The 22,632-nt window shown below is 49.4% G+C and overlaps 8 protein-coding genes across 8 annotated transcripts; 3 read left to right on the top strand and 5 right to left on the bottom strand.

The window, feature by feature from the left end:
- Positions 1-483: 483 nt before the first annotated feature.
- Positions 484-2,733, bottom strand: Aspvir_008272 (amine oxidase; the record flags this gene model as incomplete). The annotated part of the gene is made up of 4 exons (XM_043271445.1): positions 484-722; positions 777-1,685; positions 1,745-2,324; positions 2,395-2,733. The coding sequence occupies 4 exons, from the start codon at positions 2,731-2,733 to the stop codon at positions 484-486; spliced, it is 2,067 nt and encodes a 688-aa protein (XP_043127380.1).
- Positions 2,734-3,754: 1,021 nt separating this feature from the next.
- Aspvir_008271 (Zn(II)2Cys6 transcription factor) lies at positions 3,755-5,077 on the top strand (the record flags this gene model as incomplete). The annotated part of the gene is made up of 3 exons (XM_043271444.1): positions 3,755-3,912; positions 3,966-4,784; positions 4,843-5,077. 3 exons carry the CDS (start codon positions 3,755-3,757, stop codon positions 5,075-5,077), a joined length of 1,212 nt encoding a protein of 403 aa, XP_043127379.1.
- A 1,038-nt stretch (positions 5,078-6,115) lies between these two features.
- On the bottom strand, positions 6,116-7,992 carry Aspvir_008270 (PEX28-32 family peroxisomal membrane protein; the record flags this gene model as incomplete). Its single annotated transcript, XM_043271443.1, has 2 exons — positions 6,116-6,745; positions 6,808-7,992. 2 exons carry the CDS (start codon positions 7,990-7,992, stop codon positions 6,116-6,118), a joined length of 1,815 nt encoding a protein of 604 aa, XP_043127378.1.
- Positions 7,993-8,862: 870 nt separating this feature from the next.
- On the top strand, positions 8,863-9,383 carry Aspvir_008269 (import motor complex subunit PAM16; the record flags this gene model as incomplete). The annotated part of the gene is made up of 2 exons (XM_043271442.1): positions 8,863-8,865; positions 8,970-9,383. 2 exons carry the CDS (start codon positions 8,863-8,865, stop codon positions 9,381-9,383), a joined length of 417 nt encoding a protein of 138 aa, XP_043127377.1.
- Positions 9,384-10,619: 1,236 nt separating this feature from the next.
- Aspvir_008268 (D-arabinose 1-dehydrogenase (NAD(P)(+)) ARA2) lies at positions 10,620-12,035 on the top strand (the record flags this gene model as incomplete). Its single annotated transcript, XM_043271441.1, has 1 exon — positions 10,620-12,035. One exon carries the CDS (start codon positions 10,620-10,622, stop codon positions 12,033-12,035), a length of 1,416 nt encoding a protein of 471 aa, XP_043127376.1.
- A 989-nt stretch (positions 12,036-13,024) lies between these two features.
- On the bottom strand, positions 13,025-15,195 carry Aspvir_008267 (putative topoisomerase family protein TRF4; the record flags this gene model as incomplete). Its single annotated transcript, XM_043271440.1, has 2 exons — positions 13,025-13,663; positions 13,726-15,195. The coding sequence occupies 2 exons, from the start codon at positions 15,193-15,195 to the stop codon at positions 13,025-13,027; spliced, it is 2,109 nt and encodes a 702-aa protein (XP_043127375.1).
- Positions 15,196-15,589: 394 nt separating this feature from the next.
- Positions 15,590-16,666, bottom strand: Aspvir_008266 (GFA family protein; the record flags this gene model as incomplete). The annotated part of the gene is made up of 1 exon (XM_043271439.1): positions 15,590-16,666. One exon carries the CDS (start codon positions 16,664-16,666, stop codon positions 15,590-15,592), a length of 1,077 nt encoding a protein of 358 aa, XP_043127374.1.
- Positions 16,667-20,468: 3,802 nt separating this feature from the next.
- Aspvir_008265 (putative protein kinase C substrate) lies at positions 20,469-22,399 on the bottom strand (the record flags this gene model as incomplete). The annotated part of the gene is made up of 3 exons (XM_043271438.1): positions 20,469-21,121; positions 21,180-22,121; positions 22,291-22,399. The coding sequence occupies 3 exons, from the start codon at positions 22,397-22,399 to the stop codon at positions 20,469-20,471; spliced, it is 1,704 nt and encodes a 567-aa protein (XP_043127373.1).
- Positions 22,400-22,632: the final 233 nt, after the last annotated feature.

The raw sequence follows: 22,632 nt of genomic DNA, 5'->3' as shown, positions 1-22,632 counted from the left end.
TTCACGTGCACAGGTTATGGGAGGAGCGAAGTCGACAAGGGAGGAAGCTGGCTTTCTGAAAGGTGATACAGGGCCGGCGGGAAGCAGGAGTCGGAGTGAGTGGTCTTGGTGAAGGCATGGCAGGAATGTATGATCGCAACGGCAACTGTCTGATGTACGATGGATCCGATCTATATAACTCTTTCGATCTCGGACGAGCGAGAGAGCTGTGTATGTCTAATGTCAGAAGACACATGGTAATGAAAAATAGATGTCATGATGCGTGATGATAGTCTCGACCTTGCTTCTCGTCTCTCCTTTACGGTTAGTAGAAAGGTCTCAAAATAGCTGTTTTGAACACTTTGACGAATTGGATGAGGTGTATGAGATTGCTGCACCAGACGCTAATCAACCATGTCAACACCAATAAATGCTACATCTATCCATCCCAGACAACGAATCCGAGTGCCAGGTATCAGACAACCAGCCCAATTATCGATAGAATTATTCAATGCGCTTGTAAAGCTTCGCCTTAGTACTGGCACCCCCACTGGAGGAGCAGCATGCTGCAACGGGTGCAGGCTCAGGATGGAGAGTGGATTTGTTGAATGACTGCGTTGATGGGGGCACATCCAGGGCCGGATTTTTCGTGAAGAAACCATCGGGTTTCAGCATGACGCTGATTCGCTCCATAGGCATAACGGGGAAATCTTCGACACGGGGGTTATGGGTGAGACCGAACGCTGCCGAACTGGTCAATCCTGGCTGTGAGACCGCTACGGCTCGAGGGAACTTACTATGCCAAAGAACCACATCTTCGTTCTCTGTCGGGTCATCCCTTTGTACCCAGGTCTCGACACCTTCCGCTTGTCTGCTCTGGTTGGTGAACTCGCCTGCGGCGTACAGCTCGTCGTCGTTGTACTTGGTGACCCAGATGGGGTTACTGGCGAACTCTGCCCGTCGGTAACCCATTGCGTTTTTGCTCAACAGGAGCATCTGACTGGGCGCTGTTTGGAGCTTGTATGCCACGGGTTTATAGGTCACAGGGTTGATGATATTATCGTTGCGGATCTTGAAAACTCGATGGCGGTTAATGTCAGTGTTGGCTGAGCCGGACTTGCGGATGACAGTCTGCTCAGTAGTATAACCAACAAGGTAGGGATTCTTCTCGTCTTCAGGGAGTGGTACGCTGTCCTCATAGTAGACGGTATTCTTGAAGCCATCTATGGCCGGATCAATCCGCAGAGAAAACATATGTTGATGGAAAGGAGCCATGACTCCGGGACCAACGTTTGTGCCCCAAGCGACTGTTTCGCCGTTCTCATTGTCAAAGGGAACGGTCGATAAGATACCGGTAGCTCGGACCTCTAGTTCAACATTGGCAGCTTGGTCAAAGATGTATGCAAAGATGTACTCGTAATTCGCAACAGTGCAAATCATCTGGAGGACCAGCTGGCGGTTTCGCACCACAGTCGCAGCGCCCGATCGGTAGTTGGTGTGTTTGTGTTGAAGACCATTGTCCTGTTCATGCATGCAAATGATGTTTTTCAAGTGGACAGGATTGCCCTTTGAATCCGTTCGATAGCCGTCAAAATATTTGATGTGACCCAGGCAATCACATCCAAGCGTCAACTGGTTAGCATTGAGACCAAAGCCAACATCTCCCACATCAAACGCCTGTTTCCGGTGATAAGGGGCCCGAGGATCTGATGCAATCCAGATGATCAGTAAAGTGCTCTTACTCTTGGTGTCATGGTCAGCTCACCTCCGTAGGGAACCGTCATCTCTGAGACCGAAAGCCGGTAGAAGACGTTGCGATTGTCGTATGTGATATTGTAGAGCACCAGTCCCTCCCGGTTGTTGAAGCCGACCCTGAATCGCCATTTCTGCCAGTACACAAAGTTCCCATCAACTGAGAAGGATGCCCCCTCAGGTTGCTGGACGATGTAGGGTTTAAGGTCTTTTCTCAGTGGCTCATCCAGGAGGTCGTGAGCATATTGAACTGTTTTAACAGGTTTCCACGGTTGTGTTTCCGTTACTTTTGTGTCTGCGCCGCCAGGGAGATAATCCATGCGGACCAGCTCCCGGGTGATAGCGTCGAAGACGGGAGAGAACTTGCATGGTAAAGAGTAATGGTTGTTCTCTGGGTGGTCCGCTGCCACCATGTACATAAAGCATTGGAAGAGCCGTCTCGTTTCATTCGGACTGTCTGAGCCATACATCCACGGATCATTGCAGACCGTCATTCCTGGCGGCAGCTTGAGTTTCTCGATTTCTGCTAGCACCGCAGGGTGCCGCATGCAGAGCGCCTCAATCTCAGTCACCTCATCTACATCAATAGGTCCCTATATAGTGAATCAATTAGCTATCAAAACAGGCGGATTCTGAAAAGGGAAAGAGAAATGATCTACTCACTTGCACATGTGCTGGGAGCTCCTTAATATGGATTACCGCCTTACTGTCAGCATTTAACAGGGCCTTGTGGAAGACACCACTGTCCAAACGGTGAAAGTAGGAAAATAAAAGGCGAGGTGGTCTCTGAGGTAACGGTTCCCGTAACCTCTCTGCCTCGAGATATGCAATGACATCTTTCTTGATGGGCTCTTGCAGATCAATTCGCTTATACCGAAGAGGCACACCAGGAAAGGCAGCTTCGAGAATGCGAACGGCAAGTTGGATCTCTTCTGGGGTAATTGGATCAAAGGGATGAAGGTTGACCGAGGTGGCCGAAGGAGAGCTCTGAGATGCCAGCATATTGCAGAGAGTTGGGTCCGTATACTACACAGCTGGTTGTATGTATACTGAGAAGAAGGGACTCCAGAGAAAGGAGAGACGAGACGGTGTTTATATAGTGTTCATAGAGCTGACCTCCACTGATTGTTATTTCCTTCCTGTCAGTCGTAGGATCAGTTATGTGAAGAAACGTTTTGCCTATACCTACCCTCCGCAGATCAATGGATATAATTCTGTGCCAGTCTTTCTCCACGCTCTGGATGGACATGCCATTTTGGGATAAGCACCCACCACTTTCGGTGGGGCCAGATTAAGGCTCTGGCCTCTGATAGTGGTCCAGATCGACGGTAGATACTAGTTGCATAGCTCAGAGCTTCAGAAATCAGAATGCACATGCCAGATAGAGATCTAGGAGCAGAATCGGATTCGGATTGATCATGACAAGACCGGCATATGAGGAACAGTTCCAGATTTCCGTCAGCAATATCTCGATGACAAGGCCTGCCGAAAAAATATAGCGTTCATTCAACCAATGCTAGATGGATGATGCATAATCGAGAATACAAGCGGCCCCAGAGCTGTTACTCAATGATCGAGGAAGCTTTCAGCCTCGAATAAAGATACTCAGTATCCGTTTTGGAAGACATAGGCGTAATTTGAAATTGTAGAGGGATATCCGTAGGACGGTTTATGAGGGGAACATGGATTATTAGATAGTATAGCGTATCTCTTGCCATATCAGGACTAGCGCACGATTGGCCTCTTCTCCTCTTCTTCTTCCCCATGATTCCTCCAACCAGCAGATTGACCCTCATTGTCTCTATGCAATGTATCTTTTGCTCAATAGCGTTTCTGCAATGCTCTGCATGCGGTGAAACAGTAGACTATCATTCTGCTGATTCAATTGTGGACGTGATTGTTCATTACTCCTCTTTACCCCGCACCTTGGAATGATAAGCGTGATTGTCTCCTACCGATTTAGTCAGTATAGCAAGGCTGTATTATTATCTGTTGGCCTTGTTTCTTCTTAGTACCGACGGAAATGACTCAATTTGCTACCACATATAACAAGTTCTCGCTGAAAAGTCAAAGCTCAATACTATCGAGAAAGAGATGCAGAAGGGAGGGTGGGAAGTGGACTCGGTCAGGTTGTTTGACCTGCAAACGACGCCGCAAGCGCTGTGATGAAGCTAAGCCTGGGTATGTCTTCTTCTCAAAGGCTCGTGACCGGTGTAGCTGATATCTAAAACTAGCTGCCAGAATTGTGCTAGGTTAGGGCTCAGTTGCGAAGGGTACGGCTCGATATGGGCAAAGCCTCTGGATCCAGGTGCACAAGTCTTTCGACAAGTTGAACCACCCAAGCGACGCAAAATTAGTCGCTCTGAGTCTGCGTCCGTTTGCTCAGATGGATCCTCCCAAGGCGTCCCATCTCCCGATTTGACCTCTTTCACTTCAATTTCTCTGAACACGTCATGTTCGTCGATGTCGAAGTACAATGCCGATGAAACCTGCTGGTTGGAATTTGGCCGGAGGATCGCTGACAACGAAAGCGATACCGAAAAGTCTGTTTCTACTGCTCACAATGACAAGTCTGGTGTGATCATCGAGCCTTTTGGGTACATCAGTCATTTGACTGCCCTCGAGACGCTTTATCTTCAATACTATGTGGAAAAAGGGTCCAAACTGTTAGCGAACTTGGAAAATGAAGAGAATCCATTGCGATCATTGCTCGTTCCTCGAGCCCATTCCTCTCCCGTCCTCATGAACGCTCTATGCGCGCTGTCTGCCATACATCTCGCGAACCGTACAAGTGATAGCGTGTACGCTCAAACTGCAGCAGCGGATTACTATATTCAAACAATGAGAGGGATTCGGACCGCACTTACTGAGCGTCCCGCCGATAAATTTCCCGAGGATGCTCTTCTCTCGGTTGCTCTTCTTTGCAAGTTTGAGATAGTACGTGGAAGCGTGAGGCAATGGACGGTGCACCTGAATGCATTAGGAAAACTGCTACTATCTCGCGGTGGATTTGACTCCCTCAGTCAAGACACGGCTGATTTTCTGCGAGGACTGTAAGCAATGATGGCAGTTTGACACGGATTTGCAGTGGACCCAGCTGACTCAATTCAGTTTTGTATACGGGCAGAATTTGGCCAAATTGACGAACCCCAGACTGAACACTGCCGCCTTGTCGGACCTAAATCATGCAGAGATTACCAGGCTTGACATATACGTTGGTTACACTGAGGGAATTATCAAGCAGTGTGCAAGGATTGCGGATCTGCCTCTTCTTTGCGCTGACGCAGTTGCCCTGGGCTTGGAAATTCATGCAATGTCGGTGCTAGCCCCCTTGCAAAACGTTTGAACGCATGCTGATCTTGTACAGCGACGAGTCGCTTCGTAATTGGACAAAATATCTACCATCGTACATTATACCTAAGGGGACAACAGAAGAAAACCTCACCCGTCTTCGCATGGTAGCGGAATGTTTCTACAACGCTGCATACATATATCTCCATTCCACGCTAGAAAGGATGATGCGGGGGGTTACGCAAAGAGCATCCTTGATTTGGACTTCTTTCGTATCATTATCAAAACAGGGGGCAGTAGAGCGTTGTCTCGGAAGCATTCGGTCATCGCCACTTGACGATCACTGCGAGTATTCCGCACTCACTTTTCCACTCTTCATCACAGGATGCGAGTGCGAAGAGACGATAGACCGAGAACTGATTATGCAATCGTTGACTCAATTGGAAATTAACTTCGGTATTGGGAATGTTAAGCGCGCAAAGGAACTACTGAACATCCTCTGGGCCGGAGAAAATCTGCATTGGCTCGACGTCTTGGAGCACCTGAAATGGGATTTAATACTTACCTGATTGATGATGTCCATCCAGTGATGTCCGACGATCACGGATGGCCCATATTGCCTGACTGCTAGCAGGCTGCATTAGGCCAAGGTCTCGCTCTGTGGTTGCGAGAATGAAGGTCAGGTTGCATGACTGGCTGTACACTGGCCGATGTTGACGGTACACAGCTTACTTCTGTGAAAAGTATGTGCATGATTCGAAACTACCCTCAAGAGCTACGACACTTGAGTAGTTATCGGCGAGATATATATATAGGTATATTGTGAATGACCATACTCATTTTTGCCAGATGCTTGTCCGAGAAGCATTGTTAAAAAGCACCAGAAGTGTCCTCAGAGGTTGCTCGAAACTGGGATGATACCATTTTCATTCGTTCATAATATAGGCTTCTGAATGTTATTATACACTGGGAAAAGTGACCCTATTTGCTGAGTCGAGACCAAAAATTGGATGAAAAAAGGCCGACATTTGACACTGCTCCATGAAACTTCCCAATCCCTTTCCCGGATTGCCCTGGCTAAGAGACTGAATGATTAACTCAATCCCATATTGACCTCGTCACCTAGCCCCAGTTCTCGCTCCGCTCGCTCAATACCACCTGTAGCTCGAGTACCCCAGCGGTCTAGACGATCTTGAGCGTGGACAATTTCCTTATCTCGGAGGCTGGCACTGTCACTATGCGAAGTACTCCTGGGAACGCTGCTGTCTCGGCCTATACTACCACGACTTGTGTTGCCGGAATAGTTCGATGGTTTCCGGGAGTGCGCGATGTCAATCGGTCTCGAGCCGGGGGTTCCGGAGGGGCTGTTACTGGTGGTAGAGGTTATTTTTCCAGCGTCCACGGAGGTATTGGTGGAGGCTGGTAGCGCAGAGGAAGTGCTACTGGCTTTGTCGCTTACAGGTTTCGAACCCCCGAACCAACGTCTTTTCCGAGCCTTGGAGGAGGCTGACGGGGCGAGACTCACGGCATCGGTATCGACTGTTGAAGCGTCAATGTTCCCCAACTCCCTCTCAATATCCAACGCCTGTGTTAAACTAGACTTGGCCGTAGCCGGCGTGTTTTCAGTCGCTTGTTGTATCTCGACGAGTTCAGCGTCGCGGCACCACTTCCGACGACGAGTATAACGATCCCAACCATCTTGCCCACGACGGCCATCATTCCACTATAATGTCACAATGGCGGTTAAATAGGGGTCAATTGTCACGGATGGAGGTGCCGTCTCACCTTGTTATCATAATAGATCCATCCTCCACCATCCGCTGCTTTACCATCTGCCTTGCTGTTCTTATCGTCAGCTCCTTCAATGCGCCACTCGCTGCCCTCGACCCAGCGCCACTTGGCATTCCCAGCCTGTACATGCGGGAGTTCAAAATCATCCTTGGACGGAGCCGGGTTCAGATGTTCGTCGGTCCATGCAGCACGCTCAGAGGGAAACAGAGAGTATGTCCATCCAATTCCGAGCCAGCGGCGTTGATTCTCGTAGAGCACAAAGGTGAAGCGAACACCCGAGGAGTCCCCACGCCGCCTCGTTGCAATAGTTGCAGCATGACCATGGTTCTGAGCCCAGAGGGTCTGCGGTTTATTGGGATTTAAGGAAAATGAAAGACCAGTAATCATGGAACATATCCGGCGAACAGTCAAGGATCTCCATAAAATGACTCGTGATACTCTTGCTGGTCGGGAGTGATAGGTGAGAATGATGGTGCCTATAGTCATGACAACACGGCGAGTTGTGATTATGTAGAAGGGCGGAAGGGTCAATGCGATCCAGATGGGAGTCACAAAAAGAATTCGTATGAACATAGTAGTGAGAGCGGGTCTTGTAGTTGCAGAGATCGCCGTTCTCTGGGTTGATAGGAAATCCGTAAGCTCAAGGAGAGGCTCCAAAAGTATGTTGCACCGGGTCGTGAAAGTTCTTAATGTCTCGACAATCTCATCCAAAGTCTCATGCTGATGCGAAGAACCCTCAGACGCACTCTTTTGGTGCTGTCGTTTCTCGCCCGTGAATGCCGCCGTCGATAACGGAGAGAAGCGTCTCCAATACATCCCTAGTATTAACCCGACTACGACTAACATCGGACCGGCCCAAAGAATAATCGCATCGCTGTACAGAACCACCGTCCAAAATCCCGCCACAAGAAGGAAGCTCTGCCATGGGTCGTCCGTTGTCCACGTGAGCAAGCCGGCGAGTTTATTCAAAGGAAGTATAAAAGGATGAGAATAGGCCAGGGCTCGAGTGATGGCCGGAGGCGTAGCCACGAGAAGGGGAGACTTGCGATGTACGATTATGCTGGAACGCTGTCGGGACGTCAAGGATGAGCCTGAAATGGTAGTGGGCGAAAAAGCAGCAACCGTTGGTGGCTGAGAATCAGGCTGTGAGCCATGATCCTGCGCGTATGACGGGGCCATGGAATCTATCCACGGAATATCTTCTACCACAGCATCAGCATCTCCTGTATACTCTTCGATTCAGCCGGATTCATGTTGCTTCTTCCGCGCTGGGGGATCATTCTCCAGTATATGGGCGCAGTAAGGTAGCGATGGATTACAGTGGTGTCACGTACCGAGTGCTGCCATCCAACAGAGACGTCACATGCATCATCCATCAAGAGCATTGCGGGCAGTGCGATCGCGAAGAAGAAGAAGAGAAGAGGAGAAGAGGAGAAAAAGGAGAGGGGAAGGAGAAAAAGCTATCACGTTGGACCAGAAGAAAAGCTCTCCAAGAACAGAAAAGGTTGCAGGCAGATCATCGACTGCGGGGGAAACAGGTTGAGATCCGCGGACACTTGAAGCCTTTTTGCTTGTGGTTCTCGGGACATGTGACTGCTTGTCCCAAAGAGGATACCAGGGCGATGTCTTAGTCGTATACAAGAAATAATACGGATTAGTTTAGGATATTGAAGATCGAAATAGTTTGAAAGTACAAATAATATCAAGATTAACTGTATGTAGTTATCTACTGAACAGACCATGCGATTACAGCTCTCTTGTCACTGGACCGAAGCCGACATTGGCGACCGAACCAATTCCGCCGCCGAAATTTTTGCCGTTGAGCGTCTGGCTTCAAGTTCCATCTGCTATTCTCCGGTTGTCCAGCGCCAGCCATCCATTCAATCCTCGTCCCTCAGTCTCTTCACGACCGGATAGCTGTTCACGGTTGACCGGTTATCTCCATTTTATTTCTTTTCTTATTGAGAATTCTCTCTTCGATCTAAGTGCTTCGGTACCTTTGATCTTCTCCGACTTTGATCTTCCTTTGCTTCCCTACTTCCTCCGACCATGGTGAGTGCTTTTCTCAACAACCTTATCCCCGTTCCCATATAATCAGGCTTCGGTCTCTTCATCACCAGCAAGCGCAACTAGCTGACTCCTTGGCTACTTCATAGGCCCACCGCATCCTTACCCAGGTCGTCGTCACGGGCGCTCGAGTATTCGGTCGAGCCTTCGCAGAAGCTTACAAGCAGGCCTCCGCATCGTCCAGATACGCCCAGGCAAATAAGGGAAAGGGAGGAAGCTCAAGCACATTTGCATCTTCCGGCTTGACTCTCGATGAGGCTTGCAAGATTCTCAACGTTAAGCCCCCGGCCGGTGGAGAAACGAATGTGGAACAGGTGATGGAGCGGTTCAAGAAGCTATTTGATCTGAATGATCCCAAAAAGGGCGGCAGCTTCTATCTGCAGAGCAAAATCTTGCGCGCTCGCGAGAGAATCGAGATGGAGATCCGACAAGCGGAGCGCAAAGCCGCACAGGAGAAAGAACTCCGGGAAGGCTGGAATCCCAAGGTGTACAAGGACCGGTGATTTTTCTTGTTTCGCCGGAATTTGAAAATGTCGAGTTTGAGTGTGTTCGACTTCTACCCACGACGCTATGCGCTCATCTCGAACCCGACCCGACCCGCCGTCAATTCGCGGACCGGAGAGATCGATCGTTGGGTTGGGACAGACTACGATCCGGACGTCGCCGCTTTCTGCTTTTTTCGTCGTTCTCCTTTCAGCTCTTCAGCATAGCAAGGCGTTTTGTTTGGTGGCTTCCAATGTTGGTATTGGAGACAATATAGACCCCTGCCCTTTGCATTGACTACTTCGATGTTCATTGCATGGCAATGTTGGAGCGAATGATGCGGTCGCATCATGTTGTACACCACCTCGCTCTCAACCTATTGGTTTTTTTGGCCTATGTGTTTTATTCGGCTCCTGAGTGGGTTTGTTCCCATTTGTGTATATTATTCTCCGAGGAGCGGGACACATGGGAAACAGTATGTCTGAGTCACGGAGAGTTCGTCTCTTCTTTGAGCAGATACTGTCCTTTTCCCCCTGTCTATCGCAAATTTTTCTCCACTCTTCTTTGCCTAATTTATGGAATGAATCAACAAATGTACCATAGTACCCATGTGGTGACAGTCTGCTTTTGTCTATTCTCTTTCCTTGGACAATAAAGTCCCCCCAGCCTCCAACTTTGTATAATTTCAGCACTCGTCATATACTGCCTACCGGACAATGACAGAATAGTTATAGTTCAGGGAATATCTCTTGTCATCTTTGATAGTGGGAGATGCATACGCAGGTGTAAAAGGTTGCTGGGAATTTGTTTTTAGCTTTTCTCGGCGTTCTCTCACCACCGCCTTGGAATCGATTGACTGCAACAATTGATACCATCTCAGGTACCATCGATCAATCAATGCTGCTAGCAGAAGTCTTCCATCTTCCAAGATCTCCCAAACTTCCATAATTCCGGATCCGATCGATTATATATAGTCGATTGGCCATGAAGTCCATCGGACTAATCTAAAACAACACTAATCGGACCCAGCCCATGGCGCCATTTCCTCTTAAGGTGGACATCCGCCCCATGAGTTAGAAATCAATCCCAGAATAATAATGGCTCGCCTTCGCGCCCCTCCTATCATGTATTTCTTTCTTTCTATCTCCACTGATCGAACACTGGCTTGTCGATAGTCTCGTCAGTGAAGATTGTAGCGCATTGCTCTTCTTACCTCAAAGAACTCCTTGAATTGCTTACAAGTGGCAATTGCAATCATGGGGCGTCCCTCTGTCCCTCTGTCGGCGGATCTTCCGCCACTCATTATGGGCACCGCGACCTTCAATTCTCAGTACAACCAGGATCCATACGCCCTCCCCACGACGGAACTAGTTCATCGTGCTCTCTCGAACGGTGTCCGCGCTTTCGATACGTCTCCGTATTACGGCCCAGCCGAGGAGCTTCTTGGTCGTGCTCTGGCTACTGATCACGTTCGCTCCAATTTTCCCCGTCATACATACCGATTGCTCACCAAAGTGGGCCGAGTTGCAGCCGCTTCCTTTGACTATTCTCCAAAATGGGTGAGGTACAGCGTGAAGCGCAGTTTGCGCCGCCTCCATACCGATTACTTGGATGTGGTCTACTGCCATGACGTTGAATTCGTGAGCCCCGAGCAGGTCCTCGAGGCGATCCGGGAGTTGCGCCGCATCCGCGATACCGAAGGCACTATTCACTATGTTGGCATATCGGGATATCCTGTGGATGTACTGTGCGACCTTGCAGAATTGGTCTTGCGCGAGACAGGCGAGCCGCTGGACGCGGTGCAGTCATACGCCAATTTCACGCTCCAGAACACCCGACTGCTCACCCAGGGTCTCCCTCGGCTAGTGGCCGCCGGCGTGGACGTGATTCCCAATGCGTCGCCACTAGGAATGGGCCTTCTACGGCGCAAGGGTGTGCCCATTGGAAGCATGGGCGATTTTCACCCCGCACCAGACGGTCTTCGGAAAGCCATCCGCAGTGTGAGCGAGTGGGCCGATGCTCAAGGTGAGAAACCCGAAGTGATTGCTATCCGCTTCGCTCTCGAGTCGTGGCTCCACGACGGTGCTAAGGCTGGGGCCCTGGGTCCGCCTCTTGCGCGGTCACCTGGCGCTGATACTGGATTCCTCTCCGTCGCTCACATGGGAACGGGCGAGCGGCTAGGCGTCAGCGTGATGGGTGTAAGCAATATAGAGGAACTGAACGAGACATTGCGCGTTTGGCGCAGCATTGTCGATGGGTTGGAGAACCAGGATGAGGAGGAAGACGCCAGCGAACATGCTCAGGCCGCTGCTATACCTACCGCTTACCAAGCGCCAGCCATTCTCACGCCGTCTGAAGGAGTCATCACCGACCGTGCTTGGTCCAAGTCACGTCGCAGGCGCATTCTGTCCCTCGCCCAAGGCATCCGGTCCATTCTTGGCCCGCAATGGGTAGACTATACATGGCCCAGTCCTGGCCCAGATTTTGTTAATTCGCTGCCCGCCGAGCATCTCGCTCTCTTGGAACAACTTGACATTGAAACGGCCGTTTCTAAAAATCAGAATGCCGATTTGGTTACCGGAAAGCAGGACGAACCTATGGTAACACCTCCGTTGGACGCGGTGGACAGGCAGATACCCCTTGGCACAGTGCCATCCAATGTTGCTTTATGATATATTCCTTTTCTCGACCTTATGACCCATGATGATGAGTACCTTGATAGAATTCATAGGGGAAGGGTATCGAAAGGGTCTCCTCTTCTTGGACCTTTCCTGAGATATTATCGCCTTCCTCTGCTTTTTGTCTTGGGAGCACCGTTTATTCGTCCCTTGAACATATAGATGTCTTCCCAACGGACAAATAATTTCTTTGCATGTGTGGCAGTCTGAATCAATTTTCCTCCGAATCATCCTCTTCAAGCAATCGCATATAGCGCTTCCTTGATGAGAAAGAGGTGGAAGGGAATTTTGCAAAACGGAACGGAGGCGATTGCATCTCCGTAGCCTGTAGCATTTCGAAATTCTTAAAGTCAATATTGTTTCTCAACTAGCCATTTCAGGTTCATAATGGATCAATAAGCTTCGCCCCGTCTCGGGATGTGAACCTGTGCCAGGACGGTCCAGCCAGTCTTGCGAGATGGCTGGCAGTAGACGAAATCTGTGTTGGCTGAGACACTCGACCAAGGAAATCACTGTATCTGTCAGCGACGGCACTCAGCCCAAGATGTTGCCTTCTAGAACGGGTGATATCTGTTTGTGGAGCGTAGAATAACAGGTAGCCCATATCGACCCAATGGCTCGACTGTCGGGGGCTGCACAATTTAGAGACAGGAGGTAAAAGCAATATGAACAGAAGTACGAATCACAGACTCTTTCGTAAACTCAGAACGCCCCGAGAACCAATACCGACAACAAGCATAGCCTCCCACCCTATCCGCAAACTCAAAACGAACTCCACATATACTCAAACACGGGTATCTGATGCAAATCGCGATGAAACGAGATTATGAAACTGGAGAGAACAAAGAAACAAGAATCGAGTCACTCGGATAGACCTCAACGGAGGGATGTCACCGATGGTGGGCACTGCAAGGAAGCGTCAAAGTCGTTGAAATCTGACATCAAACCTCGGGCCACGAATTCACCTGCGTAACTGTACTGGTTCATTTCGTCTCTCTTTCTCGACCTGCGAGATCTTTGTCCATCTCGGATTGACTTTTATAACCACCTAGACTCAAGGCTTGCTCATTACTGATGCAGTTTGGAATAGCAGGTATATCAGGGCGCAGACGTCTAAGACGAGCGGCCCGTTCTCGCGATGCTTGTTGCTTTCTTTGCATCTTGGTCATCTTCTCCTTGGAGTCCTTGGAGTCCTTGGATGCTGGCGCTGGAGGAGTTTTGGAAGATTTCGCTGAAGGAGGTTTAGCAGGCAGATTAGGTGGCAGAGGAGCAAGGTCGGCAGGAGGTGGAGGAGGACTCTCTGGTGGAGGTGGCGGAGGTGTGGGAGCTCGACGATACTGTGCAAATCTGGGATGGGTCTCAAACACCGCACGTAGCTGCGAACGCTGCTGTGCGTACTCCTCATAATTTGCAGCGATGATACTTTGCAGAATGCTGGCTCTTGTATCGCCAGACACCGCCGACGAGACCATACGTTCCTTAAGAAGTTGGAATGCTCTCGAGAACGACTTGAAGATCAGGTGAATTTCCCGAGTCCCACCCGACACATCGTTATCCGGGTTGTTGGGATCCTCGATTGATAAACGAGCATCATTATGCCCTTGGAACCCCTTGTACACTCTCTAGAGGAAGCGTGTTATCAGTGGATGGGAAGGCCTGCCCAAGTTTGCATTCAGATACTCACCTTGTTGAAATAACCCGGCGGATTCAGGCGAATACCAACATTCTCGAAGTCGAAATTATTGCCGTAGAATTCGAAAAAATCCATGAGAATGATGCCCAGATTAGGCGCTGCGTGACCATGTGGTAGATGCTGAAGAAGACTGGTAACGAGGCAGGTTATGGAGAACCCTCCCAACCCACCAGTTGGAACCTCATTAAGGCCACGAAGTAGCAGAAATTGCTTAACCACCGCTACAATCACGGGCATCGCCGGATACTCCAATCTCCAGTTTTGAAATGTGTTGTTGGCGATGAGCCCGCTATCATTGTCAAACGACAGGTCAACCCGCAAGCCAGTCATCTTGTCCACAAACTTCAGAATCGGAACGCGCGCATGCGCAATGGTCTCTATTGAATTGGGAACGGCGATTTCAAGGTTCTTGAGAAAGGCCGCGAAAGCGTAGATCTGCCCTTTACGCTCACCGAAAGTCTTTATGCCGTTGCGCATGAAATTTGATGACAGCAGAACAAGATCTATATCCGCAGTGGGCAAATACAAGCCAGAAGCGAACGAGCCGAACGGACGAAGTTGCACACCATAGTACCTGCTTTGGAATGCTACCTGCAGCCTTGTAATCAAATCTGCTCGTACTATCTGCTCATACTGCATCGGTTTAACCCAGTGGTAGAAACTCGAAATTTCATTGTGTAGCCGAGAACCCAGGTGCAAGGAAGGCTCCATGAGCGACATCCAAGGTGTTGCATTCTCATGCGGGCGCGCTCTCCACTCGTCAATAATCGAGCCATCATCGTAGAACCTGACCATCGACCGTCCGGTCTTCTTGGAGTAGCCCTTTATCTCGTCATCGTGTGTTCTCTTCCGGCTCCCGGTGGCAGGGTCTCTTCCTTGCAGACGTTTCGGTCCCGAAGGAGCATTGTCCGGCACTTTCATCCTGGCTTCCTCTTCGTCGATCAAGCCACTGAAAGAGATAAAGTCCTCGTTGGTCGTCACTGCATCCGCAGGTGCTGTCTGCTTGGAGTTCTCAGCGATCCGCGCCTTACGAATCAGCTTGACGACATCGACCCTCTTCGCCAAAGTCTCATCAGGCGGGGGAAGGACAGTGTAAGGATCCGGGTTGGACCATTTCGGAGCTGTGACTGGTGCAGGAGTAGGAGCAATCGCATTATTTGTTCCTAGCGCACGCCTCTTACGCGGATGCGAAGCATCATCGTCCTTATCTTCATCATCAGACATGTCCATCTCGGCTTCCTCGCTGTCACTGAGGCTTGAAATAGGCGCAAATTTCAAGCCCGGTTTTTCATCTCCTGTTTTAGCACCCAAGATAGGCTCTGGAGTGGGTTCTCTTTTGGTAGTCAAGAGCGGTCGTTCAGCCGTCCCGGGTCGTGCATATCGGAAAGTGAACTCATGTCTTGGATTATTGTTATTGTGCGACCGTCGGTCGTTGCCTCGAAACTCGAAAGCTGGCGGCATGATTGTACCGCAGCTAGCAAAGTCCGGGTATGAGCAGAGAAAATGAGATTATGAAACAAGAAATGGAGACGGGAAGTTGCACCAACGAAGAAGGCAATGATGCATCGAACGAACGCGACCTTTTTTTTTCTCACTTTGCGATTTTGATTCCGCCCAGAAGGAAAAAAAGGTCGCAGGGGACCGATAGCGTATCGGGAAGGCGGTGAATACCTTATTTACTGTATGGGAACAACTTACGGAGTATGCAGCAACTTATCAACATTCACTGACACCCTAACATACTGAAATGCTGGCTCAAACAGTCAGTTATGGGTCGAAGTGCTCTATACAAGAACACCCTATCTATCTCCTTCAATGGAACGATGATGGCCTTGAGATCTGGATCATCCTGACCTCAAGTATTAGGTCTTTTCTTGCTTTCACCCCAGTTTTCCAATCCAGCTTCCAATCGTTCAATAAACTCCTGATCCAAGGCCATTTCTTTGAAACTCACTCGCTCAGTTGCCCATTCTAACCATTCTTCAGCTCTGCCACCGCTTCTGGCTCGGAGAAGACCTGTGCTCACATCTACGACGCCCGGCCTTTGTTGACAGTGCCAGAACACAGTTGCGCCACAGCGACTGCAGAATTCCCGGTAGACGCCGGGGCGACTTTCATATTGCTGCATTGTCCCCAAGCCATAGACTAGGGACTTTCCGTCGCCGAAGATGATGTTTGATCTGGGAATGAAAGCCCACGACTGGATGGAAAACCCACTGGCCAGACGACATGATCGACAGGCGCAGGTCCCAACCAGATATTTGGTATTTCCATCTCGCAGCCACCACTTGACGTCTTCGATATTCTCCGGGGATGCCAAATGGTAGGGAACAATCAAATCTGGCCAAGGGGACCATGGCTTGGCGGAGTCCGAGTCTGGCGGTGTAATGTAGAATTCAATGCCCCCACAGTGACATCGAGCCTGCAGCCGGTGAAAGCCATGACCTTGTTCCTCAAGCTTGCGGTTTTCCTCGGCGCGTCCGTTACAGATATTCTGCTCGGCGTCTAACCAGCACGCTGAGGTTGTTTCTTTGGCGTCTCCGGGCAGAAAAGAGCTCAAGCCGCCATCACGGGTATCTTCAGCTTTCCAATGCTGTATGACCCTAACCGGTGGGGGTTTCTCCAATAGTACCCCGGCTGCGACCAAATTTTTGCCAGTGGCTTCTAGCTGGGCGAACACATGAGCTCCACAGGTTCTACAGAAATAGCGGCTGATACACTCCGACTGCTGGTATTTTTGAAGACGATCCAAGTTCGGGCCGGGAGTCTGCAGGAAATAGTAAGAGGAATACAGCATGCCCGTAATGGCCCGACAGTCGATGCAGTGGCATAGATTAAGTGTCGACAGGTCAGAAGCCGAGTCAAGCAAAACGTCTTGCGCCGCATCACCGCACAGGCACGAGATGGGGCGAGTCATTGCGTCCGTAGCCATGGAAGTGACTAATGTTACTAATTATTGCAAACAGCAAGGTGGTGAAGACTTCCGTCAAATTTCCCTCTAGTCATTGTACTTAAGGGGACCTGCAATTTGCTGTGGGATATATCTGAATTTTGTGTCAACGTACTCGTTTTAGAAGAGTCCAGCTTATGGGCAGTTACCTGGCCTCTCATGTAAAGATATGTCTCATTGTAGCCAGGAAGAGCCACTCCCAGACTGTGGAATATGCTTTCAGGACAACTTATTGGCGACTCGAGATCAACGACGTGCAGAAATCTGCTCACATCGATTGATGTGGCGGAATATTTGCTGAAGCCAGAGGTAATATGTACTATTCGGGGGTAGGCCAAGAATGGCAACCTTGGCCTATATAAAGCAACCCCGCTCGTCGTGAGCTTGGGTTTCAGATTTTGACAACCTCCGAAACTTCACACAAAGGATTCTCGCGAGACCGACTCGATCAAATAGAGCTATTCCCTTCTCTATATCACTTCTATCATCATCATGAGTAGGTGCCTGCTTCATATACCGATCAATCATTGTTGTTATGTCGTCAGATGAGGGGAAGCGGGGTATTCCCCTTTGCAATCAAGCTCGCGATATTTGTTTGCGTTCCATCTATCAAGCCTGTCAAACCTCATCTACATTTCTTCTTGCACGATTCCTTTTGAGATTTTCCACCTTCCAGCTGACATGAAGCGTCTTCCTGATAGGTGACCACGGCTGCACCTGCGGAACCTCTTGCCAGTGCCCTGCTGGACAATGCAACTGCCCCGTACGTTTACATCTCAACTGGTATCTTCTCTATCCTGGACTCCTACTGACAAGGTTATCGGGTTGTAGAAGAGGTAGACCGCGGATGACAGGTTTACTTGCTACCTCTCGGCAGGATGCTGCGAAGCTTAGGGGACAGACTGTGTTTACCTGGTTGTGGAGATAGAGCAACAGTCTTCGGCTAGATTCGAAGCAATAAAGAAAAGAGAACCTTTTTTGCTCTCATTATCTAAACTCTACTCTTACTCTTGCAACATATTTGTTGCATATAGTAGTAGTACCTAGATTTCGAATCTGTAAACAACCAATTGCGGTATGCCCTGGGTTCATTCTCATCATTGATGACCATGAGACATAAAGCACGCTCTATCGTGATTATCCTTGACATTCTTCCAGCATACTATAGCAGTTAGTAAAATTCAAATGACGCGCAGAACGATAGTACCCACCGAAGGCTGAGCCTTCGGACCATCATCATAAGATCAACAACGTGTGACCAAGTTGGCCGGTCCTCTTCCGATGCAGTGTGACTGTGGGGAGTTGCCTCGAATCTGCCAATCTTACCACTTCATACAGGACCTCTAAAGGCTCAGTGCGCCTGATTCCTTACTTGCTTACTTGGACCCGGGCTGATCATCATGTGCGAGTTTTGTCGCGGATCCCGCGGTTGGAGCACCATATGAGCTCTATGCTGTACCTACCATCCATCTGAGTTTTTTTCCTGTCTCCATATTTCTTTTGACGTGGTCGTAAGAAAAGGATGACATACCTCCCTCTAACCTCAGTTGTAACCTCCACTTTTCCTTGCGCATGAGTTGGAGGAAAAAGCATACCATCTTTTGAACCAATGACATTGTTGTAAGTCTTGGTGTATGGAGGGGTGCATGGAGGGGCAGTGAAGCGCTTTACCTAAAGGTAGGTAGCCAGTGCAGGAAAATTGCCTGCATAACCGCCCACTCGTGGTGCTCCACAAGCTCACTGCTGCAGTAGGAGAACCTATTTTGGAATGCTTCACGGAATCTGAATAGGGTAAGGGTGGGATGACTGCAGTCCTGAGGCTTCTTGCCTCAGCCTGTGGCCTGGTCTTCTGCTCTAAACTTCTACCTGCTAGATTAACACAATCAAAGATTCCTTGCAGAAAACTGCTTAAGAGATGGAAATAATAATGAATCCTCCAAATCATCAAAGTGGGTTCTCTTTATCTCTAACACCAAGATGCACATGCATACTGAACTGTTATTCACTACACTAGTATATACAACTTTGAAACAAATATGTAGGAACTGCTAGGATTTAGTATCTTCGCAGGAGCATGAGAGTTTATAGCATCCCATTACTAAGAAATTATAATAATAAGAACAAGACAATATACTTACGTGGCAAAGGAAAGTATTCCAGCGATAATCGGCTTGCAAACTCTCCTTCTTACTTGCTGCCTCACTTTGATACTCGCCTAGAGGTCTGTTCACGGTTCTACACCAGCTAGTAAGATGGATGACTGGAGCAACAGTATGCACTTACCTAGCTCTGGCTACCTGTGTATCCTAGATAGCTGCCTAGGCAAATCCTGGCTGTGTACCACAGTGCAAGCCCAGTGCTGAAAGTGAATGCTGAATGATGCCTCTTATAGGTCCATTGCTTTTCTTCTGTCTCCTCTCCGTATACCCCCACCAATATACACACAGTAGTGGCAGTGACCACCAGTAAAGCACTTCCAGAAAACCGAAATCAGATTCAAGGATCATCTGACAACAAATCAAAATTGGCGTGGGGATACACAGAAACAAGTTCCAAGACTGACCTTTGCGTTCTGAAACAAAAGAAGCAAAGACCTGACTGGCTGACCCGACCCTCATACCCTCATACTGACTGATAACTGACCACCTCCCATCTCTGGCTATAAAGGCAGCCCTGGTCTCCCTTTCTCTGTTCGTTTTCTTCCTTCTCTTTCTCATACCGAGCCTTATACCAACTGAACAATACAATCTCAAAGCCTATCTTCCTCAAGCAACCCTTCTTTCACCACCAACTCAATCAAAATGACTCCCTGCTCCTGCAACTCCTGCAGCTGCTCCAGCGACTGCAACGGCTGCAAATGCACCTCCTGCGGTGTATGTATCTCCCAGACATCCGCAGTCGATCCTAGTCTCTACTGAAGCTAACTCTCCTTAGCACTAATTGCACATTAAGCCCACCGGCTCTCATCTTCGAGACGACAGACAATTATCATGCAGTTCCTGCAGGATTTCCTGACACGATGTCACCAAGTGCGCTATCGTTGACGTCGTGAGCTATGCCAATCCGGGGGTTGTCTTGAGGCTCGCGGTTGTGATGTGTTTTTGTTCCTTGTTGATTTGCTACCCGTCTCTCTGCGTGAGTCCATGGGCTGGCACAGCATCATCGAAGTGACTTTCAGTCGCTTGTTTTATGGCATGATAGGATAGGAAATTCAAGTTCTATCTTATAAAGAACGCATGTACGCCTGTTCACTAACGTAGTCACCATGAGTTTTAAGGTCGACATTTGAGCTCTTATGTTCGAAGCTCGATATGGTCTGGTAAGCGTCGGAAATACCACCTAATGATAAGCACCTGATGGATCGGCGCTTGTTGGATTAGGAATACCTTGCCATGAAGGACGTGGACATACATTTACCTTTGGATCCTTCCAGACGTTGGTTCCTCTGATCGCAAACATGCGAATCCTTCGGCTACGCACGGAGTAGATGGGGGTACCCTAGAGTAGAACACCTTCGCGGGGGAAGGGGAGGGCTTTTCTATCTTAGTCGTATATGCATAGCATCTTACAGATCAAACATAGGCATGATTCCTCTACAGTTAAAGCCCTTAGTCTGATTATTCACCTCACCATGTGTCTGGCGTCTGAAGTCGGCGCTGTGGATCTTGGAGTAATATCTGGCAAGGCAGAAAGGACTAACCCTCTTATTGAACCTGTATTAACCGTAATGCAAGTCGAACGCTATACATCAACCCAAAGCCCAGGATCTGATCAACATCCGCTTCTACAATTCATCCTTGCGTCTTGGTGCCACATCGCCTTCTTCTTCTCCTCCCGGACATACCGCCGGGGTGGTGACAATCATGGAATAGACACACTTCTCGTCCTCCGTCACTTTGAGGATCTCGTTTTCTTCGCCACATTCCAAGACGACTGTGGTTGACCGAGCTGGTCCATTCCAGCAGGTCTGTCCATTCGTGTACTCAAGAGACACCCGTTCCTCGGGCACAATCTCGCCGGTCTCGTTGAGCTCGTCCACGCTGACGGATCCGATACGACCGAATTTGCCCATCCGCACAGACGCTCCGCCTTTCTTGGGAATCTGTTTGGTCTCATCCAAGAAGCAATGTTCGTATGTATACTCCCCGGAATCCTTGGAGATGCAAACACCTTTAAGAGCGCGGAAAACGCCGGCCTTTCCATAGTCGGTTTCCAGATCGGCTTGATGGTTTTTCAGCTGAGTGTATAGTTCGGCAAGATTGGTCTTGGTCTTCTCAAGGCCGTCGCGAGCTTCTGTCACTGCCTTGGATTCGGCAGTCGAGCCTTCTTCCTTTTTGGGCAGAATGCCATTGTCCTCGAGGAGGCGCCGAATGGAAATCAATTTATCTTCCACAAACGACACAACAGAAGGAGGCAGGTAAGCCGCCAGCTTGTAGACTAGATGAAAGGTCAGCAACCGAACCGGCATACGCAATGAATAGCTGAATCAACGAACCTGTATCGATCTCGTCCTCCTCATTTTCCCACTGCTCCCAGTTAATTCCCGATGTATCATCATCGGGTTTGGCAATTTCATCCAGGTCTCGGTCGCGAGCGCTGTTTCCGAGATTGCCCACGTCTTCTCTGGCAGCATACTCCTCCCAACTGCGCACAGCTCGTTTGACACCCTCGTCGTTGAAATTGGGATTGTATTCGATTTTGAACTTGGACAAAATATCCTCGAGCTCTTTTAGCCGCGATCGAGCCTCATCCCTCTCCTTGCGAACCTCTACCAGCGCATGCCGCAGTTCCTCAACCCGTCCTTTGGCCAAGGAAGCAAGGATGTTAACCTTGCCTGTCTTCTTGCCCCTTACCATTTTGCTCTCTTCTCGCTTCTTCAACTCCTCAAATTCAGCCTCCATGTCCTTCACTTTCATCTCTAGGGCCTGGATTTCAACTTCGAATCTCCTGATGTGGTCCTCGACTTCCTTTTGCTGTCGGCCCGAATCCACGAGCAGTTCCTTCTTCTTCTTGAGCGCAGCCGTCATGGACTTCGCTCTCTTCTCCTCTTGCTTGCGCCATTGCTTGCCAATCTCTTTGCATTTATCCTCGCACTTGGTGCCCCCGACGTGCGCCCACTCGTCACTTCCGTCACAGCAGAATTCGTAGTCGCAGATACCGTCATTCACTCGCTGAAAAGAAACATATGACGGTTTATGGCCTTTATTCTTGCAATAAAATCCCGGGAGGGCAAGTGTAAGTTCGAGGTCGCTGTTCCCCGGCCGATCGGCGGCCGTCAGTGGGGAATTACGGGATAAATGAGAACATGCTGACGTCCCAGGCTCGTCGCTGCCATCCGGACAGTCACAGTAGTCATCGTTCACGGCAGAGAAGGGGATCTGTAAAGCTGGGTTCGATATACAGCTGAATGTCGTGGTGTCTTTGTAGAACTTGACAACTGTTGCGAGCGAATTGCGCCATTAGCTTGCCTGTAGCTTATGAAGGGGCTCATAATGAATGTGGTCACAGAAACATAATAACCAGAGCTTTATGGGGGGCGAATATCATGGAAGGCGAACCGAGCCTCCACATGAGGTAAGATTTATGGTAATAGTAGGTATACTTACATTCTGGACCGACCCCCCGAGGTCTTGCTGTACCATCACTCGCGGCGGCCGCGGCAGTAGAGCATGCCGCTATGCTGGCAAAGAAGAGTACTCCTTGAGAAAGTATCATGATGCAAGCATTGAGCTCGCTCGTCAATGCCTTGTTGTGCCCGGGACAGTTGTTCTATAGGAATGCGGAGAGAGCTTCTGGCCAGCTGTTGATAAGGCCGCGGATCCAATCTGGGGAGAATGGCCCGGCGCCTTAGTCATCCCGCTATCATTCTTCGGTGGCAAGCAACAACTGATCTGTGAATGCGATTGTCGCAACACCTCTCAGATACTCTATATACAATATTTCTTGAA

This window comes from Aspergillus viridinutans, assembly GCF_018404265.1.
Source record: "Aspergillus viridinutans IFM 47045 DNA, scaffold_6, whole genome shotgun sequence".
NCBI lineage: Eukaryota > Fungi > Ascomycota > Eurotiomycetes > Eurotiales > Aspergillaceae > Aspergillus > Aspergillus viridinutans.
This window is presented reverse-complemented; position numbering and strand designations above follow the sequence as displayed.